We start from the raw sequence: 19,641 nt of genomic DNA on the forward strand, positions 1-19,641 counted from the left end.
TGCAATCTGCTACATAAATGAAATAAGAGGTTATACCTTCCTATTTACTCAGCATTCATAACTGTAAAAAAAAGACTGGAAAAATAGCTGAGAATGTTTTTATGCAGGTTTTGGGGAGGACTGGGTACTGGTTCCACTGGTGTAAGTTTCCTGGGAAGTCGTGTGCAAATAAAATATACGAACATAGAACCTATTTTAAATACACTGCAATACATGCGGGTGTGACCGGGGGAGAAAGACAGTGTTAATATGTTTGTCAAGTAAATTAAAAACCAAAAAAATAATCTCTCACTTAAGGTATCAATGATATTTCAAGTGACCTAAATAAAACTGATTTTAAAATCATCTTTACCATTCATGCCAATTATTGAATTTGGCCCTTTACCAAGCAGGCACAATGAATCTTCTTTTTGAGGATCAGTTTCAGTCACCGGCCGAAGGGTATCACATTTGTATGAAAACATTATCATGGATTTGCTCCCATAATTTAAAAATCAATAATTAAAAAAATAATAAAGTTGGTCTCTTTTTTCCACAAGTTTTCAAGTAATTAGTTCAAGTAGGCGTATTTACAGCTTTTGTATAAATGACCTAAAACCCACATTTTCCCTTTAAAAATCAGTCTCTCTCGAAATTGGACACGGTTCTTTTGGTTTTTTGGTCTTGAACCAGGTTTCTTTTAAATACTAAGTCGATTCAGTCATGTCTCTGCTTTATTGGGCAGATAAAGTGAAGAGACCAGCAAGTTGTGTCCAAAGGCTGGGAAACGCCTGAAGGCTTCCCAGCTATCCGAAAAGATGTTGTACTTGAGGAAGACTCGGTGTTCCAAGCTGGTGGACAGGGTCACGTCCCTGCTCATGATGTAGATGCCATCATTGTGAAGCGCGCACGTCAGGTTGAGGCCCGACTTGGACGTGTTCTCCTTGAGGTAGAGCCACTGGCGGGTGACAGTGTTGTAGGACTGCACGGTGAGCATGTCCTCGCTCTGGCTGCCCCTCCGGGTGGGCCCCAGCTCGTGGAGACAGCCCCCCACGATGTAGATGGTCTCCTCCACGGACACCATCTGCTGCTTGCGGATGTGGACGTCGCACGTTTCAAAGAGTGTCCAGGTGTCAGCGGAGGGGCAGTACTGCAAGATGTTCAGGTTCCGGTCTGAAAGGCAGGAAGAAGCCGCATGATGACACAGCGACCGGGAGCAAGGACGGCTGCCTGGGCTGGACACACACGCCTACCTCCACCTGAGTGATTGGCTAACACAGAGGCAAAACTATTTCAGGAAAGCCGAGGTTGGGGAAATAGTTTTCGAAATGGCTGGGAGGAGATCCGTGCAGAATCATCCCCACTGGCCTGCCGGGTACGTCCCCTGCCTGGGAGGCTGTCAGAGTGGGTCAGGCCAGGCCAGGCAGATGAGCCGCTGTGACAGAGCACCCCCTCCTCCCTGGGACCCTTGCAACTTTGAGAACCACCAGGCCAACGTACAAAGAATCCGAGCCTCAGAACCCTCGTCAGTATCTACTGAATGAATGACTGCTTAATGCAGACGACTGGTGGAGCCCCGAGAGGATCTATCCTTGGCAACAGATCCTACAAAACAAGCCAAGCGAGCCGAGCAGGATCTCTGGAGCTGTCTAAAGGAAAGAACGCAGAGCTGCATGGCAGGAGAGATGCAAGCAAATCTCACCTCTGACCTTCAAGCCACAGAATCGTTGGCAATTCTGTTTCCCAACTGTAGCACCAGAGACACACTGGCAAAGGCCATTCCCCCTTCCCCACCCCTGTTTCACAAGAGATGGTTAATTATTGTGTGGATAAAATCGGATGGTAGATGAAAGACTACCGTGACATCATTTTGAAGAGCTTTTTCGAGGAAAATTATTGCCTACTCTCTTTTTGAAAAATGCTTGTGAAATTTAAAATATCTAGTTTCGTTTTTCTTTTTTTTTTATCGTTCTTTTTTTATTCTCCTTTTCTCCTCAAGGAAAGAATAAATGGAATATTTTAGACTGAGGAAAAAAAAAACTAAAAATGCTCTGAATTAGCCAAAATAATGAACTTTCTGTTTGTTGTTGTTTTTTAAACAACAAAATCAGTGTAAGAGACAGTCCAGCTTGGGAACTGATGTCCAAGTAAAGCGCACAGCCTTTTGATGGCTGCAGAAGCTGGGAGGAGTACTTGATCCTGAGACAGAAGGACCCACTCACAGTGGGCAGTAATTAGAGCTCCACTGTGCTCTCTGCTACTAAGTCAAGTGTCTCCTAAGAGGGCACAGAGGGAAGGGAAAGGAGTCCAGATCCTGTGTGTGCACCCGTCCGGAGCCTGCAGAAATGTCAAAATTGTTACAACTTCTGTTTTCCACCAAGACTATGACCTCCCCTCTTTCTTTTCTTTGTAGCAATTGTGATACAGCTCATCCTAGGAGTCAGCCCTTTGGAGTTTGGTTACTAATCTATCCAACTATTGCCCCTTAGTAACCTCTCCCCACCCCACGAATAAAAGGCTTATTCTAGCAAAGCTTCAATGTATTTATTTCTCAGGTCCAGGTCTGAAGGTCCTTCCAGGTCTTCTGTAAATGTTTTCTCTCCTCACCCAACAAGGGCTCAGACCATGATGAGGTCGTTTGAGTTGGCGGACGTAAAATGTAAAACTTTCTGCCTTTACATTTAGAGTTGATTCTGACATTTAACAAATCACCTTTCTTCCCTTTAGTGGTTACTACTACTTTCTATCGAATTTCATTTCTTCAGTGCCGGCCAAAGAATTGAAACAATCAAAGAGCTATCATAAAAATCACAAACTCTTCCTTACTAAAATTTAAAAGTCTCACCTAACGTAAGAAGTCGGCAGGCTACGAAGCCAACCTTAAGTCCTGAATTTTTTTTTTTTCATGACAATTATGACTTCTTGTTTTCAAAACAAGGAACTATTAGGAAGTGCTGGGAAGAGCCCAAGCAGAGGAGGAGGGGGGCTTCAGAGGACGAGGAACTGTCCTGCCCTCCCATCGTAAAAAACTCGTTTTCAGTCCTTACACAAACAGTCATCCGTCCACGTCACCTAACCATCCCATCGTGGGGATTTGGCTCGGGGAAGCCGGGACAGGAATCACAGTGGGTGGCCCAAGTCAAGAAGGCACTTTAGTAGCGGCTTGTGAAACTAGAAAACACACAAGCAAGGGTTTTCCAGGTCAACTCTAAAGAACATTTGCTCAGCCAGGGTCATGGAAAAACTAGGAAATCTACCAGGGGCATAGCCTTCAGGCTACAGTGCTTTCCGTCAGCGCTTCCCAGCTCCTGGTTAGAAGAGAAGCCAAGGGATATGTGTGCATTGGGTCAGCTCACAGGGCGCATTCTGTGTCACAAAATCTAGGGAGGAACCAGAATTCTTAGAAATGTGCAAAAGTAAATAACTGTACTTACTTTCCTAGGAGAGAAGACACACAGATACACATAGAGGTACATATGCGTGCACAGGAATTCACCCGGGTCTGTGGTTTAGTCAAGTCTATAAAGTTGACCACTGTAACCTGAGCACCAACGTTGACGGTGAAAGAAATGACTGCTAGGTCTCATTTTCTTTCAAGTATCCGTAAAGGAAAAACTGGCAATTATCTTATCATCAGTGGAGAGTCACTAGGGACAAGTAATGAAAACTTGGAGTGAAAAAGACTGTTCTCCTCTTCCCATGTCACCACTGCAACTTCTTAAACGCATAAATAAACACACCACCTGCAGAAAGCTGAATGGTGACCCCTTGAAACATATGTTCATCTTCTAACCCCCAGAACCTTTGAATGTGACTTTTTATTGGAAAAAGGGTCTTTGCAGATGTAATTTAGTTAAGAATCTCAAGACGAGGTCATCCTGGATTACCCAGCTGGGCTCTAAATCCAATGAGATGCGTGTCTTTATAAGAGACAGAAGAGGAAGACATGGATACACACAGAGGAGACAGAGGCAGGGATTGGAATCATGCAGCCTTTAGCCAAGGAACACCTGGCGCCACCAGAGCCGGGAAGAGGCAAGGAAGGTTTCTGCCCTAGAGCCTTCAGGGGGAGCAGATGTAATCCTCCTGACACCTTGTCTTCAGACTCCTGGTCTCCAGAACTGTGAGAGAATACATTTCTGTTGCTTTAGGCCACCAAGTTTGTGGTCATTTGTTAAGTCAGCCACAGGAAACTAAAACATCGCCTACCACCCTCCCCACCAATCAACTGTTTAGAGGTACTCTAAGAAGTGTTCATCAAAATCTTTCGCTGTCACCAAAAAAAAAAAAAAAAAGTAAATCAGATGCTCATAAAATACCTTACATTTAACTTCTTCCTCAAACATATATCCCCAAAACAAGACACATCTGGTTATGTTGAAAGAATTTTTGCCACCTACTTCATATTATTATTATGTGGATTTCTGTTCTTTGCAAAGTTATAAATGGTCACATGCAGCTTCCTGGGGCCATCAGCACATGCCTGTTATCAGCCAGGGCTGGAGAGCTCTGTCCTGCCCATATCACACCATACAGGGGTGATAGGTTATTTCACTACGTCAAATATGATGGTAACTCTACTACTTCAATGTGGCTAAGAGTCCAGTTATGCCTTTTCTAAAAGTTCTGGGCATTATACAGCCAGACAGACCAAAAGAAGAAATAAACTGCCTTGGCCATGAGATAACTTGGAAACAACTGCTTTACGGGAAGGAAAGAGATAACGGGAAAGACACACCTCTTCCTGGTGGTCCACCATTGCCTTTCTTACTGTTAATAATAGAAAACCAAGTAACAGAAAACCAAGCTGTGAGATGCTTCCTACCAAGACCAGCAGTATAAAACCTCTGGAAAACTTTTTATTTCCACAACATTAACTACAAAATGCCCACCCACAAAAGTGAAGAACACATATGTACGGTTTAATAAACAGCACAACCCCTTCCCAACACTGGTCAGGAAAGAATTCTCTTCATGTACTCGCTCCTTCTATGATATGGGAAAACCGCCTGCAGCTGAATTTCTGGAACCTGTATCTGATATGCTTGTGCCCAAACACAAGGGAGAAAGTGAAAACAAAGATCTGCGAGAATGCTGTGGCACTAAATTCCATAGTGTTGGACGGGGCGGATTCAGTGTGCATTTGGGAGAAGGATGGGAGTTACCCAGCCAAGTCACAGGATGGCTGACCACAAGGTGGGGTTTCCAAAGCAGGAAGAAAATACATTTTGTTCACAGCTCCCCCTCCCCCTTTCAATTTTCATGCTCACACAAAGGCATCAAAGGCCCCTCCTCCCAAACTGCCCGTCATACAGGATGCTCTTTTTTCCAGATATGTAAATATATACTATGTAATACATAAGATCACACTAGAGGGTTTCCTCCAGCCCCTGCTGCCCTTTCCCAGGCTGCCAAAGCTCACGTGTAGGAGGACCACTTACTAGGCCCCTTTACTTACCTCTCGTAGTATATCCTCCAATGACATAAACTTTCCCCTTACACTCACACGCAGAAAACTCAGCCAGAGGGTTTGGTAAGGGTGCCACGAAATTCCAGGCATCCTGCTCAGGGCTGTAACATTCAACGTTAGAAACGGCCTGCCCACCAATGGCATAGAGTTTTGAATTAACAGCCACGAGTTTGAAGTTAGACCTGAAAGAGAGACACAAAGGCCCACAAAGTCAGTTCTTTTGATCATTCAGAAGACAGGGACTTCCCTGGTGGTCCAGTGGTAAAGAATCCACTTTACAATGCGGGGGACGCAGGTTCGATCCCTGGTCAGGGAACTAAGATCCCACATGCCTCGGGGCAACTAAGCCCACGCGCCACAACTACTGAGTTCACACGCCTCAACGAGAGAGCCCACATGCCGCAAACTACAGAGCCCATGCGCCCTGGAACCCGCGCGCCACAACTAGAGAGAGGAAACCCACACGCCACGACTAGAGAGAAGCCCACGCACCACAACGAAGAGTCCGCGTGCCGCAACTAAGACCCGACGCAGCCAAAAACGTAAAATAAATAAATAAATGATAATTTAAAAAAAGAAGAAGTAAGACAAAACGGACTTTCCCGGTCCAGTGGTTAAGACTCCGCACTTCCAATGGAGTGGGCACGGGTTTGATCCCTGATTGGGGAACTAAGATCCCGCAGCTCCCGCAAGCTGCACGGCACAGCCAAAAATAAAATGTACAGCTTTTGAAAGCAAAAAATTAAGACCGTATAAACAAGAAAAGAGAAGTAAGACAATGGCATGATCTGCTAAAGCAGCGTGAGCAATCTGCTGGATATTTGAAGGAAATGAGCTCTCCAATTTGGGTGCTATTCTGCCTGGGGACAAAGGAATGACTGAACGGCATCTCAAATTTCACTCTTGTTTGGTGCATTCTCCAAACTTTTGAATCCACAAGTTTGGTGCATTCTCCAAACTTTTGCTATTGAAGATAAGCAATTTTCAATATAACAAGGACTAATCTTGCTTTGCTTAAACCAAGAACCACTTTGTATATGCTAAACTCAATACCTCTACACTTCAAGAAAAATAAATGTAAAAATATACTTCAATAAAAACTAGAAAAAACCCACATTGTAAATCAACTATACTTCAAAAATAAATAAATAAAATAAACTCAATACCTCTTCCAAGAGTGGGAGCAAGTACCCACCCCATTCCCTTGCCTCTCTCTATTCCCAGTGGGTAGGCTCCATCCTAGGTACACACCAGTGCTTGCCTACACAGACAAGCACATGCAAAGGTTGTTTGCTACAGGGCGGTCCAGACACCCCTTTACCATGGGTTCACCTAAGCAGATCACTCACCCATCCTCCTCGATATGAGGGCGTCTTCTATACTGCTTCACAACATATAAGGTAGGGGGAGGTAAGCAGTGAACTAATTAAAACGATTTTGATCTGACATTCTTAGGGTATTCACACATGTTAACAAATACCTCTATCAACAAATGATCACCTATAACAAGAGTAAATAATTTTTGGAAGAGAAATGCATTGGTTTTAAGGCCCATATTCAGTAATACAACTAAACTCTGCTTATCGGCTTCAGATACTAAATAAAAGCCTCATGACGTTTGAATTGAAAAGAAAAAAATTAATTTCTGTCAGTGTAGTACATAAAGATTAATGGACTCTTTGAAGGCCAGGAAGGATATAAGCATTTGCAAGTGCTGGGTCAGCCGACTGTGATACGTGGAACCATCTCAAGTTTACAGTAATACGAGCAGCTTCGTATTACTGTAGGAGCAGGAGACCTGCTTCTAGACCCGCTCTGCTGATAACCAGCTATCTGACCTTTGTCTCTAGCGTGGGGACCATACCCATCACAGGGTGGTCGAGACAATTACACCACACAGCTTATCAGAAAGTACTACACAGAGAAAAGATACCATCGCTAAAATTTCTCAGTTTTCTAGTGTTTGAAATAAAGAAGCTAGACCCGGTGAATTTAGAGGCCTCATCTAATGCCAACACAATGAGCTCTTCAAAAGTAACAACATCCTAAGAAACAATGGGGGGTAGAGGCTCCAAATGGAAAAAGCATGTAAGAGGGTAGATTAAAAAGCAGCAGTGAACAAGTAGCCATGCCTGATCTCCTGACAGATGTTTAATAAACAATGGTGCATTATGATCTAGAGCATATGTTAGTAATAGTCACCTATTAAAAAATTAAGATTTTTTTCAAAGGTCCCTGTAATGTTTACATTACATTAAAAATGAGTTTTAGCTTAGTTTTTCAAATCAGAGAGTAAATAGGGTACTCTTCATCAAGAACGTCATATTGTCCACTAAACTCAGCCAGCCACGCAGTTTTTCACGCCAATAGACTTCACCGGGGTGGCAGTTACTGGGGGGTCCTTGGTTCATTTTGCTTACCTTTCCTGCTGCCAATGGTCCTTAAAATCTGACCATGATGCCCTCTCTGTGTGTGCAAATTTGGGGATCTGAAGGAAATAAAGCTTAAAATTTTACCAGCCCACAATCTGTGTTTGCTTCCCAAAGGTACACAGTAAATTTTGTAAGATCAAAACAGTTTTTGATATTCCTCCAGCATAATCATTTGTCCTAAGCAATATGTAAGGGGCTTCTTTCTGAGGCTGAACGAATAGGCAGTTAAAAGTAAACAACTCTGTCTCTCCAGACCCCAACATGCTCAAATTCACTTGAAAAGAGAAACACTTTTCCAATATTGAATTTGTTTTATGATGCAATTGCCTCCCCAAAACAGGCCACTTGATGAGGAGGCAGACTGCCAAGGATTATGAACCCAGGCTTGCACAGGGAAGTCTCAGCTCCCCTACTCAACAGCTCTGTGAGCTTGAACAAGTCATTAAATCTCAGTTGATCTGAGTCTCAGTAGGGAAAAGAAAAGCATGTCGTAAGAGTTGAAAAGGGTAACTTGCAGAAAGGGGTCACTAGAGGGAATGCTTGCCTGCATGTCACTGCCTACGTTTCTTGACCTCAGGAGGATGGGTTTCTCATTTGTCAACTGCAATAGTCACTGGCTGTAATGGACAAAGTGCTGGACTTCTGTACAAAGTACTTTCGCTTCCATAAATTCTTGCCTTTTCCCATTTTCTGAAAATAACTTTTCTACTCTTCGCATTCTGAAGGGTAAAGGTGTGAATCCAAGCTATCACTTATTTTTAAAAAGTATCACCTCCACAGTGTTTTCTTTCTTTTTATTTTTTTTTTTATGAATTTATTTATTTATTTTTGGCTGCGTTGGGTCTTCGTTACTACACGTGGGCTTTCTCTAGTTGCGGTGAGCGGGGGCTACTCTTCTCATTGCAGTGGCTTCTCTTGCTGTGGAGCACAGGCTCTAGGCGCACGGACTTCAGCAGTTGTGGCACACAGGCTCAGTAGTTGTGGCTCATGATCTCTAGAGTGCAGCCTCAGTAGTTGTGGCGCACAGGCTTAGTTGCTCCACGGCATGTGGGATCTTCCCGGACCAGGGCTCGAACCCATGTCCCCTGCATTGGCAGGCGGATTCCTAACCACTGCGCCACCAGGGAACTCCCTACAGTGTTTTCTTAATATTGATCCCTGACATACTCCATTCAGGAGGCAAAAAGAATTTTAAATCAAATAACGATTTGTTGTAGCTACATACTTGACTTACAATAAATAGAAATGAAAGCGAGAAAACTGAGATGACGATCTAATTTCTACTTCACTTAGAAGAAATAAAAAGCTTTTGAAATCCTTCAAAGCTGAGTAACACGAACCAAGCCAAGCACCAGCACACAGGTATCAAAGACTAACAAGAGCTATTGTAACCATCGGAAGAGCAGGATGATTTGAGGTCTGAGTGGCTTAGAGTGCGGGCCCCGTGATATGCGCAAGTTAATGAAACTCACTGAGCCTCAGTCTCCCCTTTGGGAAAATGGGGCCAATAATAATGCCCGTCTCAGAGAGCAGGACATGGGGAGGACATCTAAAGTAGTGACCATGACATGCAGCCCTGAGTGACAGCTCAAGACATGTAAACCACTGTTAGGATTTGTTGCTTAGAAAAGTTGTTACCATTAGGGTAAGACTTAGAATAAAAGACAAGCTCCTTTCCCTAGCCCTTTCTCCGGCTCTCCGGGGAGGACTGTGCAGCCTGTGGACCATCAGGGCCTTTTGTCTCCTCTTTCCCCTCTGCCACTTCCCCCAAGCATTACCCTCCCCTAGGGACCAGGGAGGGGAGAAGGGAAGGTTAGGAGACAGAAAAAGTTATGGTTGGGCTTCCCTGGTGGCGCAGTGGTTGAGAGTCCGCCTGCCGATGAAGGGGACACGGGTTCATGCCCCGGTCCGGGAAGATTCCCACATGCCGCGGAGCGGCTGGGGCCGTGAGCCACGGCCGCTGAGCCTGCGCGTCCCGAGCCTGTGCTCCGCAACGGGAGAGGCCGCGACAGTGAGAGGCCCGCGTCCCGCAACAAAAAAAGTCATGGTTGCTCCCTACTACCTACCACCTCTGAGCAAACCTAATGCACAAAGCAGTTTAAACTGCTGGCCAAAATTATACTGGGGGGAGGCGAACAGACATATAGTTTACTTCATACTATCCTTGTGCTCCACTGCAATCAACCACAGAGGACAAAATCTCTCGAAGGTTTCATGCCTCTAGAAATGCTCTAAAATACTAAACTTTGGCTCAGAGGAAAGAAGACAGTCAAAGCTGACAACTGTAATTCCTTCTCTGCCGGGAGACTTGTTTGTTAGGTTTCTCTCCCAACGTTGCTGTGTTCACACACAGAACAGGATGGCACAACACGACTCCGATTTCAGAGCAAGGGTGCAAGGCAACAGAAGATACTAGAGATAACTCTAGAAATACAGAAAATAATGAACTGATGGCTGCAACAGTGCCAGTTCCTGCAAGTTATTGCTAAGTAAAGTGAGGAAGGGAAGCAAGCAACTCCATGGGCACACAAGCCTTTACACGTAAAAAGTTATGTCCTGACAACGTCTGAGATCAAATTCACGTTCAGACCACCGGGCAGTGTTGTGTACTTGGACTTCAAAGCAGCCTCTCCAACAGTGCTGTGTACTCACACTGCTGTTTTCAAGTAGTGAGCACAGCACTAAACGTTTCTTTGTGTTTTTTGTTTGTTTTTGCACCATTTTCTCCAGGGTGCAAAGGGCTTTATAAAATCTCCCAGTCCCAGAGTTCCCGCCTATCTCTTGTTATTAAGATTCTGGGATCACGGCACTGTTCAGTCCCTGGGGAAAGCGGGTTGCTCTGCCTTTGACCCCTTTGTCAACCATTCGAATACATCGCAAAGGCAGTGAATCCATCGCAAAGGCAGTGAATCGAGGTAGATGTGAAATGCTGTGTAACCAGAGGCCTAAAGGTGCCCTTTGTACTCAAGGTTCTAAGTTTCCTCCACTGTTTTCGGAACCTGTGTTGAACGCATTATCCAGGCATAATCCCACTCTAGATTTCATTTTTATTTGTCTCATCATCCAAACTCAACTATAAACTCCTTCTGGGCAGGAGCCATATCATCTTTGTTGTTTATTCAATAGTGACTAGAATAATGCTGGCACAGAGGCTGAGGTGAGGCTGAGGCACACATAATGAAATTCTGAAAAGCAATGCAGTAGCATGAAATATCTGTGCTCCACTCCTTGGAAGAGAATCATTTTTAAAAGGAAAAGTTAAAGGTCTGCATGAAGATGGTCACTGTCAGTCATTAAGCCAAAACTTATAAACTCTCTAAACGATTATATCTAGTCAACGGATATTTACATTTCGGTTACTCTACTTTTTACACACCTTGAGCAATTTACTTTCTGTGCCTCGGTCTCTGCCTCTGTAAAATGGGAACCTGCCTACTATAATCCTTGTGAAGAATAAGTGAGAGGATACATGCAAAGCAGTAGGAACAGTACCTAGTACAGAGTAAATGCTTAATTAAATGTTACTATTATTTCAGCTATTCTAAATAACTATAATGACTGTTACAAGATAAAAATATTCACTGTAGGGCTTCCCTGGTGGCGCAGTGGTTGAGAGTCCGCCTGCCGATGCAGGGGACACGGGTTCGTGCCCCGGTCCGGGAAGATCCCACATGCCGCAGAGCAGCTGGGCCAGTGAGCCATGGCCACTGAGCCTGCGCATCCAGATCCTGTGCTCTGCAACGGGAGAGGCCACACCAGTGAGAGGCCGGCGTACCACAAAAAAAAAAAAAAAAAAAAAAAAATATTCACTGTATTGTTACATTTTAAAAGAACAAAACGTATATATATATATATATATATATATATACGTGTTCACTTTTATTACAATAATGTAAAATATATTCCACGATTCAAAAAAGCCAAGTATTTTTAAGCATCCATTATTTATTGGACACCATGTTAGCAGTATGAATATACATAAGCATTGAATAAGCAATAGGCCCCAGTTGGAAGGGAGAGAAACAAACATAAACAGAAGATTTCAATTCAAGGTGAGGAGTGTGCTAGAAAAGCATGAAGTTTGATCCTTTAGCCCAACTGAGGGTTCAGGAAGGGACTCCTGGTTGAGACCATGTCAGATCTGAGTCAAAGTATGAAGGAGATAAAGAGGGTACAAATTCCGATATGGAACCCAATTTAAAAAAATATAATGAAAAAAAAGTGGAAGGATAAAAAAAGAACAATAACTAGAAAACAGCTAAGAATAATTCTAACAAAAAGTACACAGACCATGCAAAGGTAATAAAAGAAACCTTTTCTGAAGGACCAAAAGACCCAAATAAATACATGGAAAAACAAGCCATTTTTCCAGCTACAAAGTATCAGAAATCTGTGAATCCTCCTCCAGATTAACCTATGATACAATGTAATTCCAGTCAAAATTCCACCAGGACTTGACAAGGCGATTCTAAAGTATATCTGAAGGAGAAAATGTATGAAGAATAACCAAGAGAATTAAGATAAAACAGAACAGAACAAATGGGTGTCTGTTCTACCAGACAAGATTCCCAAGCTATAAAAATTTTAAAATGTGTCATAGGTAGAGGAATGGCCAATCTACCAGTTTGAAAACAGGAAAATTAGCATAGGATAATTGATTTGGCAAATCACAGTGAAGAATTAAGGCTATTGGGACATTCAGAGAACATGTTATAACCTTATAGTATGCCTTATATGGAAATAAATCCCAAGCAGATTCAGATGTCAAGGTAAAGTGGCAAAACTATAAAAGTAATAGAGCACGAGACAGATGAGTATTTAGTCTTGGCTTGTAGAAGCCTTTCGTATGCAAGATAAAAAGCTCACAGGACCCACGTGACCAATCTGACTACAAAATATTTAACATCTCTTCCTATTAGAATACCCTATAAACCTGAAGTCCAAAACTGGACGCTCACAAGGCCAGTTGTGGCCTACACTTTGTTTTGTCTACAAGGTTTGTGTTGTTGTTGACTTGTTTGCTTTTTAAATGGAGTAAGTTGCCAACATTTAAAAATCAGGATATCCAGGGGTTTCCCTGGTGGCGCAGTGGTTGAGAATCTGCCTGCTAATGCAGGGGACACGGGTTCGAGCCCTGGTCTGGGAGGATCCCACATGCTGCGGAGCAACTAGGCCCGTGAGCCACAACTACTGAGCCTGCGCGTCTGGAGCCTGTGCGTCTGGAGCCTGTGCTCCGCAATAAGAGAGGCCGCAATAGTGAGAGGCCCGCGCACCGCGATGAAGAGTGGCCCCCGCTTGCCACAACTAGAGAAAACCCTCGCACAGAAACGAAGACGCAACACAGCAAAATTAAATAAATTAATTAATAAACTCCTACCCCCAACATCTTAAAAAAAAAAAAAAATCAGTATATCTGGATGTCTGGCAGCACCATTCCTCACGCCTTTGCGGCAGTAACCAGCTGTGGCCAAGAGGTGGAGCCCTCTTGTGGTGAGTCAGTAGCTCTCTGGTTCATCATAACTGTCACCCACCCCTCTACTCACTGACTTTACCTGCCTGGTCACTTAAGGCATTTCACTTTTGAGCCTTCTGATAAAGTAACAGCAGGGGAAAAACATGTGCAACATTACCTAAGAGGCGAGAGACTAATATCTATATATGTGAAGAGAACTTCTAAAATGAATACGAAAAAGATAAGCCAATTTTTTAAAAACTGGCAAAGGCCATTTATAAAAGATATACAAATGGCAAATAAACATATGAAACAAACAATCTCTCTTCCAAGCAGAGACATTCACACCAGTGTTTTTGCCTACTAGATTGGTAAAAATTTTTAAATGATGATAATGTCTTATCTTGGCAAGAGTATAGGGAACTGGCAAGCTCAAACACTGCTGACAGGAGAGGAAACTAGAACAATTCTTTGATGGACGATTTGGCAGGAGCTACCAAAATTTTAAATGCATGTAAGCTTTGCCCCACCTATCCAGGGATTCTAGGCATTTGCCATATAGAACTAACTCACATATGCCTACTAAGCTAGGCACACGTATACCAAGATGTTCAACATGGCACTGTTTATTAATGGCAAATGGAAACGACCTAAATGCTCATGAATAAGGGAAGAACTAACTACAGTTCTGTGCATCCATAGGCTGGAACACTGCACAGCCATTAACAAGAGTGAGGTGGATCTACATTTGCTGATATAGACAAGACTCTCAGAGTGGAAATATCAAGGGCCATAATAATCAGCATAAGCTAATCAATTTTAGAGTAAAAATATGTATAAGATGCACAGACACCCCAACATGTATATACATATATGTATACATTTTTCCCTGTTAACCACTATCACCATATTTATAAATATACCTTTATAATGTATAAATATAAATGTTTATATACTTACATAACTATAACATGTCTACAGATACACATATTTTTTTACTCCGTGTTTTTTCATGTCATTTACAATTTTTCTAAGCATGTATTCATGCATTACTCAAATACTTTTTTTTTCCCCCTGAAGAGGACAGTAAGGGCATTCCTGGGGGCGGGGGGAAAGGACTACCAAGGATTTGTGGAGAAAAGAGAATCCCATGAGGTGCCGTGTTAGAGTTCTGGAGCTAGGGGTGGCGTGTTGAGCACCAAATGTACAGCAGGAGACACATGTGTAGAGGTGACAACCTGCTGGGCCTTGTACCCCTAATCTGAGCACCGCCCATCACCACTGCATGTTCCTTTGTTGCTTCAACTAAAGCTCTTAGAATCTGTTTAAAAATAACACTCTGATATCAAATTTTGAATACATCATCACAATGGTGTAAATAATGCACTAAAGGGCTGGAAGAAGCTTCCCTGGTGATGCAGTGGTTGAGAGTCCGCCTGCCGATGCAGGGAACGCGGGTTCGTGCCCCGGTCCGGGAAGATCCCACATGCCGCAGAGCGGCTGGGCCCGTGAGCCATGGCCGTTGAGCCTGCGCGTCCGGAGCCTGTGCTCCGCAACGGGAGAGGCCACAACAGTGACAGGCTCGCGTACCGCAAAAAAAAAAAAAAAAAAGAAGGGCTGGAAGAAAATACGCCAACCTGTAGATGGTTATCAGAGGGAGTGGGAGTGATAGTCTTTTTGCTTCTTCAACATTTTCCCAGTTTTCTAGCATAACTATGTATTTTTTATCATCAGAAAAAAAACTTTCCAAATTGAATTTTATATTATAGTAGAAATAACACCAGTGGACCCCTCCCCCCCTTAGGCTGGTGGCGGGGAACCTTGAGTCAAGTAAATATGTGTAATGACCTTCCCATTCCTGTTAAGAGTTTTTTGGGTTTGTTTTTTTTTGCCTGGCTGTGAGTCCCCCAACTCCTCGTTCCACACTTCAGAGGAGGAACCATGGCGGGGCTTGAGATGGGTACAAGTGGACAAGAAGAAAAGGTATTCCTGTCCTTTCTTGGGTTACATTGATTCTTCTTCCCACTTCTGAATGGCTCTGGGCCATCTTGGGCCCTACCATCTTTTTTTCCCCTACCACTTCTTCCTATAATGCTCTTTGCTCTTATTTTCCAGTACGTTTCCTGGCTCTGTTCCCTCCTCCTCCCCGCAATCTCCTCCTTTTCTCTGCCTTTCTTCAAGTCACCCAAGTGCATGTTGGGAGGGATTTGCAGAATGGGAAGGGAGAAGGCTGGCGTGGATGGTAATGTTCTAATTCTGCAGGTGACCAATGCCAGGCTCAAGTCTTGGGTCCATAATGAAGACTGTCTGGGAAGAAAAGTGATATGCAAAAGAGAGGACAAAAAGTAAGAAAGGTAATCCTGTATAGCTAATATTAACACAAGTCCAATGATTATTTTCCGATCATAGCCTGGTGCCTCAGCGCGGAAAGCTTCAAAGTCATTAACAACAAGATCCTCCAAAGTCAGTGTTACAGGTTACTGCCCGTGTGTCATTATAATCACGATTAGTTCCTAAAAAACAAAAAAAGGTAAAAATACAAGCAAAATTAAAGAGAGCTTTCTTTGAAAGTATCCTTCTAGGAAACCACAGACATCTTTTTTTTTCACTGAGACGCCAAAAAGAGGCAATTTGTCTAACGGCGCAATACCTGCAAGGAAACTACTCAGCTAGTTGACCTCACTAGGGCCTCTGCTTCCTATCAAGTTCTTAGTCCATCGGGAACTTTGCCAGAGTCAAGGCCAGCAACACTCCCGAGGATGTCATTCCCACCCCAGCACAACCTCCTGTGACTGCCCAGTAAACACGCGGGAACGGAGTCCCGAACAGGTGGATGCATGGGAAAGCAGCAGAGCGGCTGGGTGCTTACCTCTTCTGGTTCATGGAGGCCACCTGGAGCCACTCGTTGGTGCTGGGGTTATAGGAATGCGCCGCGGAGATCTCCTGGCTGGTGATCCTGTAGCCGCCCACGATAAAGAGGTAGTTGTCCAGGATGGCGGACCCGTAGCCCCTGACATTCACCAGGTCAGGAGGAAGGTTGTTGGCCAGCGGGAACCAGCGCTCAGTCATCTCCTCGTACCTGAGCATGGACGGGGGCTCCCCTTGGTAGGGGTGAGGGGCCAGGGGTCCTCCCAGGAAATCCCCCAACGCCACGAGGACAGCAGTCCCTGTCATCCGGGCCTCTCTCAGCCTCTGCTTCAGGCTGACATCCCCGGGGGCTTGAGGAGAAGAGCCCAGGAGGTGGAACTGGGGCTTGCACAGCACTTCGTGAAAGTGGACGGCCATGAAGCGCAGGCAGGCCTCCTGCAGGTCGGGCAGCCCGTACACCTGCGCCAGGCGGTACAGCTCCAGGCAGTTGGTGAGCCGCACCTGGGACAGCAGCAGCTGCAGCAGGGACGTGACCTGCAGGAACGAGGCGGCCTCCACCAGCTCGGACAGCAGGCTCACCTCGTCCATGTCCTCCTCCTCCTCTCCGACACCGCCCGGCTCCCCGCGCCGGCCCAGGAGCCAGCCTTCGCGGGCGCCGCCGGCGTTGATAAAGTCCAGCACCAGGCGCAGGCCTGGGGCGCTGAGGCCGCGCAGCTGCTGCACCTCGGGGCCGCCGGCCTCCGGCCTCCGGGCCTCGCGCATGCCGGAGCGGTAGAGGGCGCGGAAGTAGTCGCTCTGCTCGATGAGCTTCCTCTTGCTCACCGGGTAGCAGCGGTCCTCCAGGCGGATCTGCACCATCTCCTCCGCCGACATGGCCGGGGGCCCGGGGGCGGCCGGGGCTCCAGCCAGCTCTGAGCGCCCGCCTCCCGCCCCCGCTCGCTCGCCGGGTTCCGGGGCGGCCGCCGAGCGCGGGCGCCGGGAGGAGGCGGCAGAGGCGGAGGCGGCTGCGGCGCAGGGCCGCCCGCGCCCGCCCGCGCCCGCCCAGCCTCTCCGGGCCGAGGCGGCCCCTCCTCCCGGTCCCGGGGGCGGTGGCTCGGCCTCGCCCCCCGGGACCGGCGGCCCAGCCCCTCTGGCCTCCGTCCGCGCCAAAAAAGGCCCGGGCGGCGATAGCTCCCCGCTCGGGTCGTCCCGGGCCGTCGGCCGGGAGGGGATCCCAGCCCCCCAGCAGGCAGCCTCCTCCCACGCCTGCCTTCTCACTTCCGCCCGCAAGACCCCCGCCGCCCGGCTCTGGCTTTCGCGGAGGGTAGCAGGTGGCAGGCCTCGGCGGCGGGCCTCGGGAAGGCGCGTCCCCGCGGCCGCCCCCGCGCGCCGGGCGCCGATACCCTACCACCCGCCGGATCTGCGGCTAGGCTCCGGGCGCGCGGGAGGCGGGATGAAGCCGGTTGCCTTTTCTTCCAAGGCGCCTTACCAGCGGGAAGGGATAAGGAAAAGAAACGGGCGTGGGAGGAAGGGGATAAGTGGGGGTCCGGGAGTCAAAAAGACATCATATCGGGGATCGCCAGTCCTGTCGAGTCCGGCATCGTGTCCCGGGGGGGCAGAGGCACACGGGCCGTCTCTGAGCGTGTAGGTGGCACCTCGAGCTGATTCTTCGGAATGGTCATCGCGTAGGAGCCATCTTGCAGGAAGAAGGGCCAGCCAGATGGTAGCAGGTTCTGCAGGTCTCGGCGCACGGGGTGCCCCCGATAGAAAGGGCTGGGAAGCAGAGGAGCTTGTATTTGCCGCTGGGGCCTGTTCTCTTTATGCTATTAAAAGAAAGAAGTACAACTCTAACTAAATAAAGTTAGATCATGTGCCTTTTAAATATTTTCTAACAGCCATTGCATTCCCAATTTCAGTTTGGTTGGACTAGCCATCACGGAATGTTACCTCTGGGCAAAAGGTCTGGCCGCTTTTACGCATATTTGCCTGCAGAGGTGGCTTTTCTCGCCACCCTCTTATAACCTCCCTTACCCCTGCCCCTGCAGTCTGAGGACTTCATAAGGAAGGATACTTCTTCCCCATCTTCTTACACCGAACACTGCAAATAGAAACCTCACCCCAAATAATAAGGATCTTGTGCTGCTCATGAGCTATGAATTAATCCTCAAAAGGGAGAGTACGCGGTAATAGGTTACCTTTGAGTAGAAGAAGGGATAGTATTGGGAGGGAGCACTGTGTGTGTGTGTTCACACTTATCTTAACCAAAAGCCGCTTGGAAACTTTCTCAGACCAGAGACTGAGAACCAAATAGTGATCCTCTACTTGGGGAGAGAATATGTATTGGGACTTTTTTTTTTTTTTTTAACAAGTTTTAGCTTTCTTCACGAATGACAAGTTGTTAAATAGTAACTTCTTCATTAAGTACATTGCCCGGTATTTCAAACAAAAGATATCTCCTACAAAGCTAATTAACATTTTATGTTAGGAAGGGGAAGGGTTAAAAAACAGAGAAGAAAGTCATGTCGTAAAACATGAAATTCTTTCAACACATTGTTCGGTTACATTTGCACTTCTTTCTGTGTAACTAACAGCTTCACAGTGAGGTGTTGTCATCCCTTATTTTCTTTATAATACACCATGAACAAGTAACTAAAAATTTGAAGACACAGAAAAAAATTCTAGTAGATTCTGGCCTCCCTGGGAAAAGTGAAGGAAACAAAGATGGACCTATGACTTGCCTCTTTCAAGATATTTTCTTGGATCCTGGGAAAAACGTCTAGCTTTCACCTTGTTTCACCTGGCCTTTAAATCCTTACTGATAAAATTCAGTTCTCACCTGGCCCTTTCACACTTTTGTTCTCAATGAGCATGTAGTGGAGACATCTAAGGTTCTTTGGGGGTAGGTGGTCATGAATTTAGCATCCTCTAATGTTCCATGTCCAGCATTAGGCATTTAGCTGGGGAAATTTTGCTGGAAGTTGCCCCCTGTGTCAGAGTCTTGGACCTGGGATTTATTTGTCTCTCCATCAGCAACAGTGCCGGATTCAGTGGGGCAGCGAAGAACAGGCTCTTAGTCTCTCCTCGGTCTCTTTAGAATCTTTCACCAGTGGATGCTTTTGTTTCCCAGCCATCATAGATATGCCTCAGACTGGTATTTTCTTGCTATTTAAAAACAGACCAAAAAAAAAAAAAAAAATCATGTGCATTAGAAAGGCAATTCACGGACAGTAATATTATCGGAGCAGATCTTGGGCAGGTAATCTGGGGTGTCAGCTTGACAGTACCGGGCACTGATCCTGTAAGCTTTTTGGCCCCTGACATAAGGTCATTTAGAGTTGAAAGCCTCTTAAAGATCAAGTCATTTTAATAACTCACAAAGTAAGTTTTCTGTTAAGCTAGAAATGCAACGTCAAAGCAAGATAAACTTTATTTACAAAAGACCTAAAATTATTTTTAAGCTG

At 45.6% G+C, this 19,641-nt stretch overlaps 1 protein-coding gene across 1 annotated transcript; it reads right to left on the reverse strand.

Annotated features, from left to right (window-relative positions):
• Positions 1 to 601: 601 nt before the first annotated feature.
• KLHL42 (kelch like family member 42) lies at positions 602 to 17,192 on the reverse strand. The gene is made up of 3 exons (XM_065887929.1): positions 16,203 to 17,192; positions 5,438 to 5,631; positions 602 to 1,152 (listed from the first exon to the last, which is right to left on the reverse strand). Exons 1-3 carry the CDS (start codon positions 17,072 to 17,074, stop codon positions 701 to 703), a joined length of 1,518 nt encoding a protein of 505 aa, XP_065744001.1. The 5' UTR covers positions 17,075 to 17,192; the 3' UTR covers positions 602 to 700.
• Between the last annotated feature and the right edge of the window lie 2,449 nt (positions 17,193 to 19,641).

The sequence above is a fragment of the Phocoena phocoena genome, chromosome 11 (genome assembly GCF_963924675.1).
Source record: "Phocoena phocoena chromosome 11, mPhoPho1.1, whole genome shotgun sequence".
NCBI lineage: Eukaryota > Metazoa > Chordata > Mammalia > Artiodactyla > Phocoenidae > Phocoena > Phocoena phocoena.